General features: G+C 46.7%; 1 protein-coding gene across 4 annotated transcripts in view; it reads right to left on the bottom strand.

The window, feature by feature from the left end:
* Positions 1-13,662: 13,662 nt before the first annotated feature.
* Positions 13,663-21,200, bottom strand: part of KCNJ16 (potassium inwardly rectifying channel subfamily J member 16) — a 66,414-nt gene continuing 58,876 nt past the window's right edge. For 3 of the 4 annotated variants that reach the window (XM_040244420.1, XM_040244417.1, XM_040244419.1), the window contains exon 2: positions 13,663-15,682. In XM_040244420.1, the coding sequence (XP_040100354.1) occupies positions 14,321-15,583 (1,263 nt within the window). In that variant the 5' untranslated portion in view covers positions 15,584-15,682 and the 3' untranslated portion in view covers positions 13,663-14,320. Of the gene's footprint in view, positions 15,683-16,467; positions 18,271-21,200 lie in introns of those variants that run through there. The other variant, XM_040244418.1, reaches the window with a different exon arrangement.

The raw sequence follows: 21,200 nt of genomic DNA, 5'->3' as shown, positions 1-21,200 counted from the left end.
TTGGAAGGAAAGTTATGACCAACCTAGATAGCATATTGAAAAGCAGAAACATTACTTTGACAACAAGGGTCCGTCTAGTCAAGGCTATGATTTTTCCAGTGGTCATGTATGGATGTGAGAGTTGGACTGTGAAGAAGGCTGAGTGCCAAAGAATTGATGCTTTTGAACTGTGGTGTTGGAGAAGACTCTTGAGAGTCCCTTGGACTGCAAGGAGATCCAACCAGTCCATTCTAAAGGAGATCAGTCCTGGGTGTTCTTTGGAAGGACTGATGTTGAGGCTGAAACTCCAATACTGTGGCTACCTCATGAGAAGAGTTGACTCATTGGAAAAGACTCTGATGCTGGGAGGAATTGGGGGCAGGAGGAGAAGGGGACGACCGAGGATGAGATGGCTGGATGGCATCACGGACTCGATGGACGTGAGTCTGGGTGAACTCCGGGAGTTGGTGATGGACAGGGAGGCCTGGCGTGCTGCGCGATTCATGGGGTCGCAAAGAGTTGGACATGACTGGGCTACTGAACTGAACTGAACTGAACCTTAGAAGGGACTTTGGGGCCACTCTCAATCCTATTCTATTTTCCTAGTCCATTCACACCGGTGGGTATGAGATGAGGATTTTCTCAATTCAGCTCAGTTCAGTTGTGCAATCCTGTCCGACTCTTTGCGACCCCATGGACTGCCATACAACAGGCCTCCCTGTCAATCACCAACTCCCGGAGTTTACTCAAACTCAGGTCCATTGAGTCACTGATGCCATCCAACCATCTCATCCTCTGTTGTCCCCTTCTCCTCCCGCCCTCAATCTTTCCCAGCATCAGGGTTTTTTCAAATGAGTCAGCTCTTCGCATCAGGTGACCAGAGTACTGATTTTTGATCTCCACTCAAATCTCTAATAACTTTCCCTTTCATCTGATCCCCTGGCTTGCCATCACCCTGGAAAATAAAGGGAAACAGAGAAGAGAATGTCTTCAGCCATCAGCCGCTCCCTCTGGCCGAGCGTGAAGCCCGCCTCTCCCCCTCGACCTAGATCCGTGGCCTCCCAGCCTGTGCCTCTGGTTCCCGTGCCGCCCGCCCTCCACCTGTGGTCTAGTTGGCACTCCCTCCCATCTAGTCAAGGACTCCAATTCTTTAATTATCTCCTCTCTCTCCTACATCATCTATTTTTTCCTCTCTACAAGATCCTTCCCATCTGCTCATAAACATGCTCAACGACCTCCCGCAAACAAAAGAAAGAAAGACACAGCGGAAAGCTTGCCTTGACCCTGCCTTTCCCTCCAGCATTGACTCTCCCACTGACCTTCTCCCCTTTCCATCAAGATTTTTCCAGCGTGGTCCTTCATCTCTCACCCCTTGTTCTCCGCTGAACCTCCTCGAGTCAGGTGTTGACTCCAGGCCGATGCTCAGGTCCAGGGGCAACTCTGTCCTCTCACCCCTGGGGTCCAAGCCGCATCCACAGTCAACCTCTTATCGCTTCCTTTTCTCTGCTTGGCTCTTCGGTAACCACTCTTCTCCGTCTTTTCTGAGACCTCTTGGATGGCTCTTTCTCATGCCCCTTGAATGAGTGTCCACTGTGTCTCTGGCTCACAATATTTCAGCGTCCCTGGCTCTGGTACGCTGTTCCTCACCCTCTATCCAGCCTTTGGGAGAACTCTTGCAAGCCTGTACCTCTCCCTACAGATCTACGCAGAGGCATCTGGGTGTATACCCTCAGCTCTGACCTTCTCCCCCAACTCCAAACTCATGGATACACAAGCTCCTACTGACTATTCCCCCCTGAGAATCAAAGAGCTATCTGGAACGCAAAACTGAGCTCTTCATTTTTGCTGCTGTCCCCAGGTTCTCAACCTTGTTTCTGCTCTAGCGTCTTTGCACTGGTTTGGAATTCTATTTCCCCAGGGATCCACTGGGATTGTTTTCTCTATTGTAGGCTTCTGAGAAAACATTGCTTCAACTGAGAGGCCTTCCCCAACGGCCCTCCCTAAAATGACATCCCCCAGTCTTTGCAGGAATACACACCTTTATTTTTTTGCATGGCCCTTAACTATGCCTGGCCTTAAATTGTTTCTTTACTTCCTGTCTCTCCCACTAGGTAGTTCTTCCAAAAGGGCAAGATTATTTTCCTGGTTAGTTGCCTTCACAGTGTCTGTGAATGACCAGACACAAGATAAACACTCAATGTGGGAAGCCATGAATTAATGAGTTTCAGAAAAATCAGGTACTGTGACTGAAAACTCTTATCTCACTGGCTGCAATAATTCTAGACCTGGAAAGTAGACAGGTAGATGGATCGATCACTAGACAGAACTGATGATGGATGGACAGATAGCGACGTGGATGATTGACAGATGGGAGAGAGAGATGGGACAGAGAGATGGCTGGATAGACAGCTTTAAACTTCTATGAGGAGCATCTCTAATTCGTGGTGCCATCACACTCCCGAATGAGGCAGCATTGCAGTGTCTTTCAATGGCAGCAGTTTGAATACGGAGAAGAGATGCCTCATTCAGAGTGTGAGCATAGCGATGCCTCCAGGCTCCGCCCATCGTCCCTGCGTGCTACCTCCTCCAGTGCCTTTGCATGCAGCCCACTGCTTAGTTGTCCCTACACCTCGACGAGGCGAGAACTCTCATGCCCGTTCCACAGCTGAGGAAACTGTGTCTGAGCCTGAGCACCGTCTGCCTTTGTGTCTGCCATTTCCACACCCACAGGGGCAGCCCGTCCTCAGGGTATGCGAGGGGACATGGGGTCCACGGAGGTGGAGGGCGGCCCGTGCTCTGCTCTGTGATGTGAGGAGCTTGAGCATCAGTGGGTTTTGGCAGCCGCGGGGTCCTGGGAGCAGGTCCCCTGGGAGGCTGAGGGGTGACTGAAGTTGGCCAGCGGGCACCCTGCTAGTGACCCAGTGAGCCGGGCTTCGATGCCAGATCCGCCCCCCTTCTAGATCTCAGCTATGTGAATTAGAGAGTGTGACAAGGAGATGCCCAGAAAGACTGGGAGGAGAGGTCCAGACGACGAGAGAGATGGAGACAGAGAAGTTCACACATGCAGAGAGGAGACAGGCCGAGGGAGGGATGGAGGGGCTGGGAGCCCTCGTGAGCAGGGCAGCGCGCCTACTCCGCTCCTTTTGCATCTATGGGCTCTGTGAGAGTCTGCTTCGCTCTCTCACTCTCCACACACACGCTGTTTACGGTGAGAGGATGGCTGGAGCTCCACTTTGTTCTGCTCCCTTCATCCCTGATAAAACACTATATGCTTGAAGCAAGCACTAACAACGAGAAACCGTGGCCAGTCCACACCCGAACTGAGGACAAGATGCTTCGCTTAGTCGCTGTGTGAGAAGGTGACCAGTGCTCATCTCTCACATCCGGATGCTGCCACACATGGACTTCAGAAAACGGAAAAATCCTTTAAATCAATATCACAACTTTTTGAAATGCATAAAAAGTTGAGAGGAGATATCTATTTGCACAGCAAATCTCTGATAATATATATATTTATAAAAGCAAATCTGTACTCGTGTTACTAAAACCAAGTTTCTCAAAAATGTTTCCAGGTATACTAACACAGTATTGGTCATTGATCCCTAAATGGCTGGCTCATGCTATAAATAGATTGCTAAATTATTTGTTAGATTCTCAGTGGAGATGACCCAGACTTCCACGTCTATATTCGTAAATTGAGAATGACATCTAAATGAACCCTGATTTCATCTACTGTTTGTAAAATCCATGTCTAGAGAGCAGAGGGAAAACCTGGCCCATGGAATTCATCCTTAGACCACTGTTAAATTTGTTCCTTTTACGCCTGTGCGATGTTTGACTTGAGCGATGCCCATGAGATTTTGTTTCTAGGCTTCATTGGCAACGTGCTTCCCAAGCTATGCTTCCGAACGTCATCCCTTAGCCGTGGGGGGAAAAAAACGCGCAAGGGATTGACTTCACGGGAAAAAGCGCGGGTCCTCTTGTCACCACAAGGTGGCGCAGTGGGGACCCAAAACCCTCAGCCTCCTGGTAGAGCGGCAATTACTGCCGGCTGCGACATAATTGCTATTATTAACGCCGCAGTTATCATTATCATTACAATGTGCCTCAAGACCAACACATAGCCCTAGCCTCCGGTGAAACGAGAAGGAGCTTTTGTTTCTGTTTTTAACCTTCTTCCCTCTGCCTGCCACAATCTGATATTTTGCTTTCTTCCAATCCCCAACCCTAGGAGTCCCCAGTTTGCACAAGTAGGTATGCAGATCCTTTGTTGATTGAGACAGCTGGGTTTCCCTGGCAGCTCAGCGGTAAAGACTCCGCCTGCCAATTCAGGGGACCGGGATTCGGTCCCTGATCTGGGAAGATCGCAGATGCTACGGAGCAACCAAGCTTGTGCGCCGTGAAGTACTGAGCCTGTGCTCTTGGGGCCGGGAGCCAAACTACTGAGCCCACGTGCCGCAAGTACGGACCCTGAGCGCCCCAGAGCCCGTGCTCTGCAGCAAGAGGGGCCGCCGCGGCGAGAAGCCCACCGCCCCAACTAGAGAGGAGCCCCCTCTCATCACAGCTAGAGGAAAGCCCGGGGAGCAACTAAGACCCAGCACGGCCAAAAATAAACAAATAAATAAAATTAAAAACAAAGAAGAAGTAACTTAAAAAAAAACAAACAAACCTGGCAGCTTGGATAGTAGCAAGTTACATTTCTGGACACGGATAAACCATGCTTTATGCTGTTTGATGAATCTAATGCAGCTCTCAAGGGTTCAGTCTTTCATGCCTACTCTGATGTTTATTTATAATGTAAGAATGAAAAAGCCATTTTGGAAACTTTGGTTTACAGTTGGGGTCCAGATTTGCTCTTCATAAATTGCTATCTCTCTGGGTTCCACGCCAGATGGAACACTGGAAAGAAACTCCAAAACACTGCTATGTGCTGTCCGTTGATTTTATAATTGGTACTGAGATTAGACCATCTTGCCTCAGAGCTCAGGGACCAGAAGACGACTGGGGTCTGGGAATCTAGGCAGGGCAATCATAGGCAGTTACGTACTCATTGGGAGCATATTTTAAAAAGCAGCCACTTTTTCCCACATGGAAATGAAACTCAGGCTGTCCAGGTGCAGTTGCCCAAGTCATTCACTGCACAAGTCACCAATCTGCAGATGCACCTCTTAATAATAACACAACGGGCCGACAGCATCCTTGGGGAACCTTGTCCCCAGCTTCCGTCAATCAAGCATTTAGCGTCTCGAAACTTAGTAGCATATTTGATGCCCCTTGTTAGTTATAAATTCAGGCTGCCCTCATCAGAATCACAGTGCTCTATTTTAGTGACTACGTTTTTTATGCCACTACTCACTTCCGGCTTTTGTAATTGCAAAAGCAATATTTCATTTTTTTATGAAATCAGATGTGTCATTTTAAATGCCTGAACTTTTGCCATTTCAAGTAAGTCCAGTTTTAAAAAGTACAGTAATGTGAGATCTGCAAACTAAGTCCAACAGATATTACTATTGTTAACGAGTTATTATCATGAAAAATATTCAATTACATCATAGTTAGCTATTCATTAAGGATAGATTTGAAAAGAAGCAGAAAATAACATGAAAGAGGAATTTTTCTCAATTTTTAAACTGAGATAGTTCAGCAGTTATAAAATAGAAATAATTGTAGTCAAATACATACATCAATGAAAAAAGCATAAAAAACCCCAAGAAACAAACAAACAAACAAAATCAAGGGTAAAAGTAGAGTGAGGGGACAATCATCATATCTTATGGCTTCAAAGAATGATGAAAAAATATAAAGCAAACTTCAAACCAGAAATGTCTGGAAACAGTGAACCAGGGAGGTTGAGCAATTTCCCTAAATTGCACAGCTTTGTTAGTGGCAGTGATGGGACTAAAACCAATTACTTTGGGGGGCGGGAAGATAACATGTTTAGAAAGTTGACCTCAGCCATCAACCTACACGTCACAATGAAAGCATGAATATTTAGGGAAAAAATTATTTTGTGATCCTTACTAAAACAGTATAATCTCATAGCCAACAATGCTTTCACTTTCAAGTGCCTTTGAAACATGCTCCTGTGACGGATATATGTGGAGAAAAACAGAATATCTGTTGACTGAGCAACTAAGCCACAGAGTTGTGTGTGTGTGTGTATCTTTGAACACACATGCACACACACGTACACATGTGAAGAGGTTACCAGGGTATGTGTGTGTGAGGATCCTGATAAACTCTTCACAGTTACCCCCACAAGGTCAGTAGCATCATATCTATTTATACTCACGGAGAAAGGGAGGCTCAGCGACAAAGAGGGAGTTGCCCAAGTTCACAGAGGCGGCACGGGGTACACCTGGACTCTGAGCCCACATCCATCCGATTGAAAGTCCAGGATCCCCCACACAGGATGTCACAGCTTAGAGAAGAACACCTGCCTGGCACCTGAAGTGTGGTTGCCAGTCCCCTGGGGGCTCTGCACATTCCTGGCGCCAACCAGCCCATCACAGACCAAGCTTTTCCAAGTTCAATTCACAGAGGCTTATCTGGGTTATAATAGTTCACTTTCAGACACTGGGGGCTTCCCTGGTGGCTCAGATGGTGACGAATCAGCCTACAATGCAGGAGACCCAGGTTGGATCCCTGGGTCGGGAAGATCCCATGGAGGAGGAATGGCAACCCGCTCCAGTCTTCTTGCCTGGAGATCCCCATGGATACAGAAACCTGGTGGGCTATAGTGCGTGGGGTCACAAAGAGTTGGACATGACTTACAACAACATCAACATTTAACAGAGATATCAAAAGGATTGCTTTTCCGGTTGAATGATTACAGAAAGGAAATGTCTCAACCTCCAGCAGCATCAGGACCAACCATCGCCTCTGAGGACTGTGGAGAGCACTGGTCCTCGGTATTTGTGGGTTTTTTTCTGCTGCACTTCCATGGTTTCATCTCTATAAGAGAACTTAACTTCTCCTCCTACGTAAGATGGATTCTGACTCGATGAGCTGAGGTCCCTCTAGTATTTTAGAAGCCCTTGAGTCTGGAATCGGCAGCGGCTGGCAGAGGCTCCCCTCTTGCCTTAGCCCTGCCCCGTGGCCAGCCTGCCTTCCCAGGCGAGCTGGTATCAGATGCAATCAATGGGCAGCACAGTGCACAGTAAATAACTGATCTCCAACATGTGCTTCTAATTCAAATAAAGAGCCTTGAACCACAGTGTGCAGCGCATGTGACTCAAGTATTTTACGTGGAAATTGGAAGCTTTCTGATCAGTCTCTGTAAAGACGTTTTTGCAGGGTCTGAACCTCTGGGGACTGTTTCTGTTTCAAGTTCAAGTTACTTAGCTCGTGATTAAGAAGCTTTTATAGGCCCCAGCGGTAAATGAGAGAACAGAGGAAAAAGCATTCTTTGGCTGCGCAATTTAGCAAGACTTAATCTATCTGTTTGGGTTTTCATCCACCGGGCTTGCTGAAAACTTTAAATGATTAACCTGTCTCTCTGTGGCTGGCAAACTCTCCAGGGCTTCCATCAAGAGCCTGACAGCAGAGATCACCCAGCTCGGGTTACCTTAATTATTGAGAAGCCTCTCAATCTCAGTCCAGCGGCTTTTTCTTGGGATAACAGACAGACTCTAGATCCACTGTTCTTTTACTTTGCTGTATTTAGCAAATGAAATGAATCAATGAGACCAAACAACAAGCGTTTATTTAACTTTAAATGTTCCCTGGTAGGTGCTCAGCAACTCAGAGTCTATTGAACTTTGAAATATTCAGCCATGTTGACTTAAGTCTCCCGACTTGGCACAAAAGATCCCAGACCGCAAGCCTGGATATCCCCGGAGGAAAGGAACCCGGGGCGACCTGATGGAGCAAGATGTTGTTTGCCCCTGGCCAGATCTCATGACCCAACCACACCGCCCTCAGAGGACTGCGTGAAGTTGCTTTAGTAAACTAATAGCCGTGAAAAAGGATCCTGCGAATTCTCTCCGACATGGGGTTTCTCTTACTGCAGAAAAGCTTCCGAAGCAATGCAGGGATGCAGGCGAACGATGGTGTCCAAGCTGCAGGAAGATGTCGTCTCTTTGGGAGAGCATCCCCAGAGGCCGCCGGGCTTGCACTCTGCCCACACTTGGATCTGAACTGCGTCCCAGTTACTAACTTTTATTTTTAAAGCTCTGCCCTCCCCGGAGGCCTTCACAGAGAATTTGCCAAGCGCCTCCCTGCTGCCTTGGCTGTTGGGCTGTGCGATTCCTCCCTGCCTTCTGTGTGTAGGACCCAAGTGTTTGCATCCCGTTCCCTTAAAAGTGAAAGTAAAAGGAGAGAAAGAGGTTGGTCACAGCCAGGGTAGGATTGGGGCAGGGTTGTGTGATTTAGCCGGCTTCCCTGGCGGCTCAGATAGTAAAGAATCCGCCTGCAATGCAGGACACCTGGGTTCAATGCCTGGGTCGGGAAGATCCCCTGGAAGAGGAAATGGCAACCCACTCCAGTATTTTTGCCTGGAGAATCCCACGGACAGAGGAGCCTGGCAGGCTACAGTCCATGGGGTTGTAAAGAGTCGGACAGGACTGAACAGCTAATACCGTGTGATTTAGAGAGTGCCCCAGGTGTAGAGGCGGGGATTCCCAAAGTCCACAGGTGAAGCTTCCTTTTAAAAAAGTTCTGGGGACTCCTGGGCATACATCCGGAGAAAAACATGATCCAAAAATGTACACGCACCCCAGCGTTCAATGCAGCACTGTACAATAGCCGAGACACGGAAGAAACCTAAATATCCATTGACAGAGGAATGGGTAAATAAGACGACGTACAGACAATCGCTCAGGCACTGGAAAGAATGGAATCACGCCATTTTCAGCAATGTGGATGGACCTAGAGATCATCCTACTGCGTGAAATCAGCTGGAGAAGAAGTGTCCTATGACACCCCTCGTGCAGAGTCTAGAAATGATACAAAGGAGCTGACTTGCAAAACAGAAGCAGACTCAGAGGCTTAGAGAAGGGGCTTATGGTTGCTGGGGATAAAGCATAGTTAGGGAGTTTGGGATGGACAGGGACACACTGCTCTGTTTAGAATGCAGAACCAACAGGGACCAGCTGTACGGCACAGGGAACTCTGCTCAGTGTTGTGTGGCAGCCTGGGTGGGAGGGGAGCTTGGGGGAGAAGGGATACATGTGTGTGCATGGCTCAGTCCCTTCACTTTCCACCTGAAACTATCACAATATTGTTAATTGGCTATACCCTAATCAAAATTGAAAGTTCCAAAAAAAAAAATGCCCAGGTATTTATATACATGCCTTGCAGAACATTTGAAACAGAAGAATCAGTGCTTAAATAGATGGAACTAGTAGAATATTTTAAACTGAATAGAATGAGTGCCTAATCATTGAAATAAGAGTGGTCCAGAGAATCCGCTTGGCACATATCCTAGCCAACTCTGAAGAAATGAAATAAAATATTTAAAACCAAGGTCTGGGTTTCTTCGTATATATACTTAGAGTTCATGTAGATGAATTGATGCAGTCTGACCTTGCCAGGAGCTCTTTTTTAAATGAAATTTTTATTGGTGTACCATTGCTTTACAAAGCCGTGTTAGTTTCTACTGCACAGCAAAATGAACCAACTAACCCTATATCTACACACACATATGTCTATGTCCATGTATCCCGTCCCTGTTGGACCACATTCCCGTTCGGGTGGCTGCAGAGCAGTAAGGCGAGCTTCCTGTGCTATGCAGAGGTTCTCATTCGTTTTTGCCGAGGATTCTTAAACACGGCCTTGGGGGAGTTTTGCTTTTCTGCCCAAGCTGCACAGCACTTGCTGGCCTGGGTCTCCATAGACTTCACCAGCCCTAGTGAGGGCCCCATTCAAACACAGAACCTAATCTGCAGGAGGGGCAGAAGGAGAGGAAGGGCAGCCCACCGGAGCCAGGCTCACTCTCCCATCGAGGTCACTTAGTCCTCGGTGTCTCCGGGGCATTCCCAGGCCCAGAACAATCCTTGTGTATTTGTTTTACAATCATAATTGCATTTCCTCAACCCTTCCGGAAAATCTGTGGTTTCCACAGAGACCCACTCCATCAAAGGTCATCTCCAAGTTCAAGTTGGATGTAACTTGTACATCCATTTTATTTTTTCTTCCGAGCCTTTGCTTCCTGGATAATTCCCTCTAGTGTGAGTTGCTGAGTCATGTCTAACTCTTTGTGAGCCCATAAACTATGACCCACCAGGCTCCTGTGTCCATGGAATTCTCCAGGCAAGATCACTAGAGTGGGTTGCCATTTCCTTCTCCAGGACGTCTTCCTGACCTGGGGTGGAACCCAGGTCTCCTGCATTGCAGGCAGGTTCTTCACCATCTGAGTCACCGGGGAACCAATTCCTCTAGATCTGTGGCTTACTCTGAGTTGCATGGTTGTTCAGTCACTAAGTTGCACCCGACTTTTTGTGACCCCATGGACTGCAGCACACCAGGCTTCCCTATCCTTCACTATCTCCCGGAGCTTGCTCAAACTCATGTCCATCAGGTCAGTGATACCATCTAACCATCTCATCCTCTGTCCCCCCCTCCTCCTCCTGCCTTCAATCTTTCCCAGCACTAGGGTCTTTTCAAACGAGTTGACTCTTTAAATCATGTGACCAAAGTGTTGGAGCTTCAGCTTCAGCGTCTGTCTTTCCAGCGAATATTAAAGGTTGATTTCCTTAAAGATTACTCTCAGAAATTGTGTTTATTGTCATCTCTACACAAGTCCGGAGGTGTGCTGCCTAGGCTCACTCGCTTTCCTACTTGTCCAGTTTCCCTTGGAAGGAATCTCCCTGATCCTCATGCTCACGAGATGGCTGCAGGAGTTCCAGCTACCACAACTGAGGTCCAGGTGAAGAGAAGGATGAATGCGCCAGGGAAACAGGGCACTTGACGGCTAAGACAGACGCAGGCAAAAAGCTGTCTGTGGTTTTTGTTAAGATTTTCTTTTGATGTGGGACCATTTTTAAGTTTTTATTGAATTTGTGACAATATTGCATCTTTTTAAGTTTATTTATTTATTTATTTATTTGGCCTTGACTGTCCCTGACCAGGGGTTGAACCTGCAGCCCCTGTGCTGGAAGGCAAAGTCTCCACCACTGGATGGCCCAGTGAGCTTTCTCAAAGGTCACATTCAGAGAGTCCTGCTGACCTCTCAGGAACCAGAACTACGTCACAGAAGCACACCCTCCACCCCACCCTCGACTGCAAGAGAGACTGGGAAACGCAGTTGGAATTTTCTGTTTTAACCTAGGCACTTGGTTATCCCAGTTAGGAATTTGTCAGCCAAGAAGTAGTCAAGAATGAGATATTTGATGATGTAGAAATTAAAAATATCCACTCCGCTGTTTTTGTGTGGGGATTAAGTGCATCTGCAGAAAGCACCTAGTCGGCGGTACAGGAAAGAGCTTTTCTTTCTCTCCTCTTGTGTTCCCTCCTCCCAGGCTGAGATACATACGCCAGCAGAGCCTTGATGCCACGATCTATTTTCTGTCTAATTAGGTCTACTGAATAATGTCATTTTTTTTAGGGGAAGAGGCATGCCAGAAAAAAGAAAATTTTCATCATTGACAGAGTGTTTCAAACTAGAAATGCTATTTTGAAGACTGATTTCTTTCAATGCTTACAGGAGCACTTAACCATTCATTTGAATAGAGCTGCTCTGCAAGCTGTTAGAAACCCATGAAAATGGTTTCTAATTCTGCACACATCCTAATTCGAAGGAACAGGAATCTCACGTTTGGTGCCTTGTCCCAGTGCTGACCACATCCACAGAGTTCCCACCAGCCGAGGCACACACTTTTTGCACAATTTTAAGCTCTTTATCATAAAGTAACTCATTGGGGCTACAGGAGAAGGTAATGGCAACCCACTCCAGTACTCTTGCCTGGAAAATCCGATGGGCGGGGAAGCCTGGTAGGCTGCAGTCCATGGGGTCGCACAGAGTCGGACACGACTGAAGCAACTTAGCAGCAGTAGCAGCAACTCATTGGGGCATTAAAGTGTGTTATCAATCTAAACAGAAAATGAGAGATATGTATTACACAGGATGCTGGTCATATTAATACATCTAATCTGGGTAAGAGGGTTTGCTGGACAGAATGTATTTATTGGACATCCATGCAAGATCAGGACAGGCAGCGTCCGGAAAGTAAAGTGAAAGGAACTAGACTGGTGTGAAGCAAGCTATAAAGGGGGAGAGGGGCAAGTCTGCTCGTTGTTGTGGAGGTGGTTTTCTACTTGGTAGATGGCAGTGCTCTAATTTAGCTGAGCAATTGCCGCTCTGAAATCCAACTCCATAGGGCATGTACAATTTAAAAAATGGATTTTGCATTTCTGAAGCAAGATGAGAAAAATAAATTGCATGATTCTGCTCTCTGACATTAAGCTCCAGGACAATTTTGCAACCTGTGACCTTCAGAGATCTCTTATCCATACAACAGCAGGAATAAAAGATTTGCACATGTGCATTTATAAAATGACTTTATTAATGACTCATAGGCAAAAGAAAGAAGGAGGAAAAGGAGAGAAGGAAGGGAGGGAGGAAAAGAAAACAAAAGAAAAATAGCTTATGTCCCCATATGTTTTACTTCCGTTGGTAATCTAGTACTCTGATTCAGTAAAATTTACTTGTGTGCTTTAATTTAAAGAGAGGGGGGAATTTTCCAGAAAAAAGCAAAAACTATGTGTATACATATTTATATTTATATAAAATAAACAAAAAGAGAACTGTGGCATATATTTAATGTCAGCTCAGCAACAATGGGAAAAAATCACACAGATAATTCTGAAGGTAGCTGATAATTCTTCAGTTGATAAAGCTTAGAGTGACTCTTCATTCTTAGGTGATCAGGTTTGTGTTTAAAGTAATCATGATCAACATCTCTTAACATGGAAATAAGAGTGTACACATTTATCTCCTGCCCTACAATTTAAGCAATTCCGAAGCACTTAGCTGAGCTGCTTCAAAATGTGCATTCAAAATTAAGGTGATTCACCTTAATTATATTTCACAAAATCCTTCATTTAAATGATGGTTCCAAGTTCCAAGGAAGGGTTTCTTAAAATCCAGAGTTTAAGTTGTTTCTGTTTTCTAAAGTGACCGAGATAGAAAATATACATAATTGCTCGTAGGCGAAAATAAAGACTTTTCTCCTCACAGTCTCCCCACCTCCTAACGCCCCACCCAACTGCCCAAAAAATAAAAATAAAAAAGGCCCCATCCCGTGTGTAACCAGAGCTCCAGTCTTTCAAGATACAGGGACATGCTTTCTCTCGGAGAGCCTGAGACTGTTTACGGCTCCCCAACTCTTCCCCCCACCTCTGCGACCCCAGTGCGTCCTCCTGTCCTCAGAGAAGGTGGGTGCAGTGGGTGGGAGAAGCCCCCTCGTCACCGACCTGACGAGACTCCTGGTTGCCTTACTTCTGCTCTTCCACGCAGAGCCACTCCTTGGAGTCAATCACCCAGGGCGTCTGCGAGAGAAATCTCCCTCTGAAAAGTAATGCCAACGTTTCTTCTGCCTTACGGACGAGATAAATAGTAACTTCGAGCCCTTTTTGCTTGCCTGGAGAATCCCAGGGAGGGGGAGCCTCATGGGCTGCCGTCTATGGGGTCGCATAGAGTCGGACACGACTGAAGCGACTTAGCAGCAGCAGCAGCAGCAGCCCTTTTTGATCATTTCCCTGGCAAGTGGCACATAGGCCCGTCAGAATTTGCTGATAGGTTACTTCTTACAGACACAGTCTCAGCCAGCTGACACCAAGACCCTGGGAGGGGTAGACACGATGACTCAAACGGGTCGGGTGAGTCCACGTGAAGCAGCTCAACACCACAAGTTACTGAAGGCGCTCCTTGCACATCTTGATTGTAAGACATAAGGTTTTTATAGGCAGCTCATTACACTATCAATTTGGATATGTTTAACATTTTATCATCTGTGCTATTTTCCTTTCTACTATTATTATTTGTCCTCCTGTCTTTGTTCCTTATTACTGAAATATTATACTTCCAACTGATAATACAAGTGTATGGAATAATTAAAAGAGACGAAATTGAAATTAATCAATTAGGCTTCTTGGTAGCCTCCCTAAATACAATAGTTGCTAGCCAAAAAATAAAATTAAGTTAAATTAAACAATTGCATATAATGTAATGTTTAGATATCTTTTACCAAGCTTAACCTGCTCTATTTATCTTTCATCACATCAAAGGTAGGTGCCACATCCTTCAAAAGCTCTGTTTATATAGAACTACTTGCCTTATGGTGATTGGCTAGAGAGTAAGAACCGCTGGGTGGTAGGGAGCCGTCACACTTAAGATTCAGGACTACATTTGGGATTCTACGGAAATCCTATTTAAAGCCAGCAGGGCCTTCTGGTACGGGGCTTCCTTACATTCCTCGGGGGCAGAGGGGGTGGTCTCCTCTGGGTTTTCCGAGCTGCTGACAATGGCCACGGCGCTGAACGACCTTCTTCTGACCTTGGCGTCGGGCGGGGCAGACGCTCGCACGGGCGGGGCCTTCTCCACGCCGTGGAGCTGCTGGTCTTTCCAGTCGAGCTGCTTGGCGCTGCAGAAGGGGGCGTAGACCTCCACGCTGCCCTCGAACTGCAGGCAGTTCACTTTGTAGTACTTCCTCTTCACTTCCAAGACGTCGTGAAACCTGTGGCCCCAGAGGATTTCGCGGGGCACGTACGAGCTCCGGGACTGGTGGGACGTCCCGGTGGAGTCCCCGGTGTAGATGAACGTCACCAGGATCTCAAAGTTATCCCTGGCCACGGCCTTCCGGTCGAGCGCGTAGAGGGGGCTGTCGCGGTCGATCTCGTGCACGACGGTCACCGGGGTGACCAGGATGATCTGGTCGTTGAGCAGCCTCAGGTCCCTGAAGACCATGGTCACGCGCCCCTCGCCGTCCTCGGCGTAGCGCAGCAGCTGCGCGCGGACCGTGCCCTCCACCACGTGGTTGGGGCGGAAGTCCCCGATGCGCCACATGAGGCAGAGCTTGCCGTCCCTCATGCCCACCAGCGCGAAGTAGCTGAACCGGATGGTCTGCGCCCTCTTCCTGGCCGTGGCCATCTTGGCCAGGGCCGCCCCGATGATGAAGGTGTTGATGACGCAGCTCAGGATGGACTGCAGGATGACCGTGAGCACGGCCACCGGGCACTCCTCGGTGACGCAGCGGTAGCCGTAGCCGATGGTGGTCTGGGTCTCCAGGGAGAAGAGGAACGCCCCCGTGAAGGAGTGGACGTTGTCCACGCAAGGCGTGGCGTCGGGGCCCTCGTTCTGCAGGTCGCCGTGGTGGAAGGCTATGAGCCAGAAGACCAAGCCGAAGGTCAACCAGGAGAGGACGTAGGACAGCGAGAAGATCACAAACATGTGGCGCCACTTGGTGTCCACGAGGGTGGTGAAGATGTCCACCACGTAGCTGCCCCACTCCCCGAAAATGTGCTTGAAGTACACGTTGCAGCTGCCGTCCTTGTGCAGCAGGCGTCTCCTCGCTCTGTGCTTCTCGGCCAGAAGGTGCTCCGGGGTGTACCCCGGGCACTTGGGGTCCACGCTCACGATGGGGTAGCTGCTGCCGTAGTAGCTCATGCTCTCCAGTGGCCTTGGGGGTATATCCGGGCGACTGCTGGGGAAGCGAGGGTCCTAGGAGCGCGGCTATTTGCGAGCTTGGGTTTTTTCACTTCAAATCTGAAAAACAGAAAATTCCACACGCTTCTTTAGCTTTCAATTTCCGTCTTTAGAGCAATTGGCCCAATTCAAAGCAATTTGATGCCGTCTGAAACAGCTCAGACTTCATCTGAACGGCAGAGACATTAAGTATCGATCACTCATTTCAGTTTAGAATCCAGCTCAGTCATTACAGGAACTAAATATGCAATTAGAGAAAATAACATTTTTATATATGCATAAGGCTTCAGCAAAGACTGTGATTATCCCAAATGAGGCCTCGCGGCCTCTGCTGACCCAACGTTAAAAAAAGAAGAAAAAAAATTGTCTTCATTTTGTAGACTCTTCTGGCCTGAGGACATTTAGAAAACAAAACAATCTATAATGTAAAAAGGCAAAATAGAATTCAAGTATTTGTCTAGCCATCTTAGAGGCTTTCTGTTTAAGTCAGATAGTTTTCCTTAGAAAAAGGAGGCAATTAAGAGTTTCTATGTTCCAAAGGTTGGTGAGCAGGGAGGAATTGGGAGACTGGGGTTGACACATCTATGCAATTGCTATGGTGTATAAAACATTATAAAATAGACAACTGATGATCACATATTGAATAGCACAGGGAACTCTGCGTAATGCACTGTGGTGACCTGAGGAGGAAGGAAGCCAAAAGGGAGAGGATACGTGTGCACCTGTGACTGCTTCGTCCTGCTGGACAGTAGCATCTAACACAGCATTGGGAAGCGACTGTGCTCCAGTAAAAAGTAACTTCAGGAAAGAGGGGGTTTCTATGCTACTGTTACAACATAACTTACATACAGCTTGTATCATAGACGGTCCCTTGCCTTCTGTATCTGCAGCCTCCTCTCTCTTCCACGGAGGTATTTCTTCCTTGTGTACTTCCCAGGACAGAACAGAACCAACAAGGATGCTATTTCACACTCAACTCCTTTACCCTAGCTCCTCCTCTAGTTTTGAGAGGAGAAAAAAAAAAAAATCTTTCTTAACCCTGGAGGAGTTAAAATCACTCCCAGGTAAGCGTTCAATAAAGTATAAAATTGCTCCTGCCTTTGTTTCAAAACATCCATCCTTTTTAATTTTTTTTCTTCTACTGTCTTTCTTTCCTTTTTTTCTCTGACACTGGAAGCTCTTCTCTTTCTGAATAGAAGCCGAAGATTTGCCAAGGCCGCTCCTCTTGCTTCCCTCTTAAAGGGAGCGTGCTGTGGTTGGGCTCTCTCCCCCGTCTCTTCACCGTGTTCCTAAGGTTTTCACAGCCCTGCCTGAGCAAAGGCATTTTCCTCCCTCCAAATTCATTCGGTCTTTAAAAGATCAAGTTATATTGATACATACAGTTATTATTGCTTTCAGCATCTTCAATATATGTCAACGGCTTTCCAGCTCAAGTCTGAAAGTAAGTTTGAATAATTCAATGTTGAATGGTTTTTAGTTGCTTCTCTGCCAAAAACGCCAAGTCCCTGGGGCCCAGGGCTAACGGTCAGTAGTTTCTAGAACCTATTTTCTACATCATCTAACTGTGCCAGGTAGGGGAGAGTGGAGGAAGGGGGAGACGTTGGACTAGAGGATCCTGTTGCTGGACTGCATCAGAAATTTCACAGGAAAAAATACTATTCTAGACACTGAGACACCTCCACCTTGAAACCAACCAAAGAAATTAATCACCAAGTATTTATCCAGTGCCTTCCCACTGTGAAAGGGAGGAACGAGTTAATCCACCCCCCACCTCCCAAGTCAACAGGCATCATTTTTCTTCTTCTCCAGGGACCAGGCCCACTTTACAATAAGCACTTTGTCCGGTGGCCCATTGTGAGGACGGACACTCTGCCTACAGCCAAAATGTCCTGGGAGGCATGTCCAAGTTCTCCCCGTCCATCCGTCCGCTTCTGGCCGCTTGATCCATCAGCCTTCAGATCTGCCTTGATTAGTTACGTGTCTTTGGTCAGCTCTTCAACTGCATTTTGGGGAGACAGCCACATACTTTCAGGATATGGCCCATGGCTGAGCAAACACATCCTGAAATGTTGAAGGTAAAATCCTCCATGCCTTGTGACAACCTAGAGGGTGAGCTGGGGCTGGAGGTGGGAGGGGGGGTTCCGGAAGGAGAGTCGTGTGTACCTACGGCTGATTCATGCTGAGATACGGCTGAAACCAACACAATATTGCAAAGCAGTTATCCTCCAATTAAAAATACATTTAAATTAAAAAAAAATATTTCCACAGATGTTGCCCACAGGATACGGGGTTCTTTGTAGATTTGTCTGATGTGCCTCGGATGGACATCTTACAAACAGGAAGCTATTCAAGGTTGTCAGTTTCTACTCCCTCCTCTGATCCTTGGAGGCATGAGAATGCGACAGTCTCATCAGAGGCCCACAGGACTGCACATTAAGAAGCCAGTTCAGAGATAGGGCTCTGCTCTTCATCCATGCTTCCTTCTAACCCAGTTCCTTCCAGGGAACTGCACCCATCGTGGGAGTCATAAATCGAGAGCCGCTGTGAGACACTCTGCTCTTTCCTGCTGCCAGAGGGAAAAAGAGAGTTTTTTCTTTGAAATGGCATTTACTTGGCATCGCTCGGAGTTTCAGTAGTGCCAACAACTGTTATAAACAAGCCCTTTTTTAAAATACCTTCCACAGTATGCTAATTGGTGAATGAAGTTTCAATTAATACAAGCTACAAGTGAGCAAATGTGAATCTGTGGAAAAATTATTTCTACATAATGTAACAATGTCAGGGATACAAGTTAACAGCTGTGAGAATTCTGTTCCCGAAACCATCAGGTCTTCTACTGTGGTTTATTATTCTGATCATTCATTTCAACTTATCCAGAGAAAAACGTTCAGATTCTGTTTAAATGTGTACAGTTTATTCATCTATCCCTCAATTTTCCCACCATGTAAATGACGCATTTCCTAAAAGGCAATTTCTTTTAAGCTAAATGTTAGATCATAGCCAAACTGATGTATTTAGTGTTTACCATTTTTCAGCCTACACCATGTGCTAAGATGTTTACAAAGGCCCTGTTGTCAAAATGGCTAGAAACAACGTAGGTGTTTTTCATTTTTAGTCTCTTGACTCATATGTTGTGTTAACTTGAGCACTTTTCTAATAGTTTATGGATAAAGAACAGAGGATTGACTGGACATTTCTATAGTTAACATTTGTTTTCCTCAGAATTAAAACTGGGCTTTAAAATTACCTGAATGCTTTCAGAATCATCTTGTCACCATCAATTCCATCATGAAAAAGTATTTTCAGGGCTTCCCAGGTGTGCGAGTGGTAAAGGATCCACCTGCCAATGCAGGAGACACAAGAGACTCGGGTTCGATCCCTGGGTCAGGAAAGTACCTGCAGTAGGATGTGGCAGCCCACCCCAGTATTCTTGCCTGGAAAATCCCTGAACAGAGAAGCCTGGGGGACCACAACCTATGGGGTCGCAAAACCTTGGACACGACTGAGCAACAAACCACTGGAGAGAGTGAGCCATCTGCAGGGCGCCTGCCTGTGTTTTCTTTTTGCGTGCTTTATTCCTTGGTCTCCTAAAACTAACGGTGGCCATTTCATTGCCTGCAAAACTCCTGTTTTTTAAATAATAAAAATGGAAATTTGATCACTGACATTACAGAATGGTGGGCTATAAAGTTCAAAAACAAATTCTAGATCTGAGGTCCCTGTTTCTACACCAGTTTCAAACTACCTTGCCTGGCGATTCGTGAGAGAGATAGGAAAGGATCTTCCGTGTTACATGGACTTTGTCCTGGCGTGGAGTTCTTTTATAGATGTGGCTTGAGTAGGAGGCAACACACAGTTAGGAGGGCGGATCTCCCTGAAAACAGCATCCAAGTTCATCACAATTTTCAAAGAAACTTAGGAGGGAACTGCTGACGCACAGGTGAGAGAAAGAAAGTTAGAAGGGTGAGGAGGTCCGACCCTGATAACGACTTCTCTCCAATCTTGCTCATTGTGCTCAGGCAAGACGTTAAAGTTCCTTGATCTGCTCTGACTAGTGACATCTGCTGCTAGGCCCCAGGTTTTTCAGATCTTGGTGTGAATTCAGGGAGAAACCTTTACCAAGAAAGTACATGGGCTACAGAAGGTGTCTGGTAAAGAATCCACCTGCCAAGGCACAGGAGACGGGGGTTCCATCCCTGGGTCGAGAAGATCCCCCGGAAGAGGAAATGGCAATGACTCTTGCCTGGGACATCCTATGGAGAGGGGAGCCTGGCGGGCTACAGTCCATGGGGTCACAAAGAGTCAGACGCGACTGAGCTTCAGAGCGTGCACATAGAAATGACAGGGAATATTTTCAGCAAAAGGAAGGAGCAGCCTGTGTATCTGTCCCCTATTCTCAACGCACAGAAGTGCATCAGTCAGGCTCACCAGTTTTGAAGCAGTTCTGCCATTTTGCTATATACTCTCAAACTCAGTCGTTTACCAGGCAGAATACTCTGTAAATAGTTCTTCAGGCCTAAGCTTCTTATTAGCACATTGAGTGTATAACACAGTGGCTAAGACTTTACAATCCTCTGTCACTTTTGTAATAAAATTTGATCTGGTTGCTAGCATCTACTTAATATAAATATATGAATAGCAACAGTAATCCTCTCTGTATAATTGGAGAGGCAGGACCAATAAAAGTCTAAAATATCTTTGATAAAATTCACTTGTTCACATCCGTGGCCTTTGAGATGAACAAGCACTTTCTTTCCCATGTAAGTGACTTTCATGGAGTCGTCCAGAATCAAGTTACTTTCCTGGCAAAACTATTAGATGGGGTAAATTCTAGTGGAAACGTGAGAGTTGACAGGGTAGAGATTAGAAAGGGTGGCCTGAATTCTCCATGCAGGTCATGGTCTTTGAAGATCTGCTCATAGGGGTCGGGGGCCGGGGTAGGGAAGGGGGAGAGAGAGTTTGGGAGAGGTGTGATCCAGGGGCACGTGGGTGGGCTCTGGTTGGTGAAGAGGGAAGAAAGAGGGATGTTAATGAGTTAGGAGAGAATCCAAGAAGCTATTTTGCCCAAAATCTATCCCACAGCTTCTTGTCTTGGAATTAAGCCTGCGCCTGGCCTTGCCTGAAATTAAGCCTGCGCCTGGCCTTGCCTGGAATCATCAATAAGACACTCCTATGCTCCTAGGAGGGCCTGACACTCAGTCACTGAATGTCTGCTTCGCCCACTGCCTGCAAGATGTTGCTCGTCCTCCTCCACGTACCCCTGTCTGCCTGATTTCAGTGTCTCCCTTGCTGACAAACCCACACCATTTCATGTTTCCTTCTCAGCTGCTCTCACACCCCCTGGAGTAGCCATGGCTATGCATGGAGCTTCCATTCTGCCTCTGTTCCATCTCCCCTCCTGCCCCTACCCCTCCAACCCCGGTCCAGCTTCTCTGAAACCATGGATTTTACCTCTTCCCAGATAGAACCTTACAGCTTCTCTTTCTGAATCAATTTACAAAGTTTTATGCTGAATAGAGGGGGTTTCATACTCAGCATCTCCTTAAGTTCACTGATAACATATATGTTAAATATACAT

This window comes from Oryx dammah, unplaced genomic scaffold, assembly GCF_014754425.2.
Source record: "Oryx dammah isolate SB20612 unplaced genomic scaffold, SCBI_Odam_1.1 HiC_scaffold_8, whole genome shotgun sequence".
NCBI lineage: Eukaryota > Metazoa > Chordata > Mammalia > Artiodactyla > Bovidae > Oryx > Oryx dammah.
The sequence above is the reverse complement of the archived record's forward strand: the minus strand, read 5'-3'. Positions and strand labels throughout refer to the sequence as shown.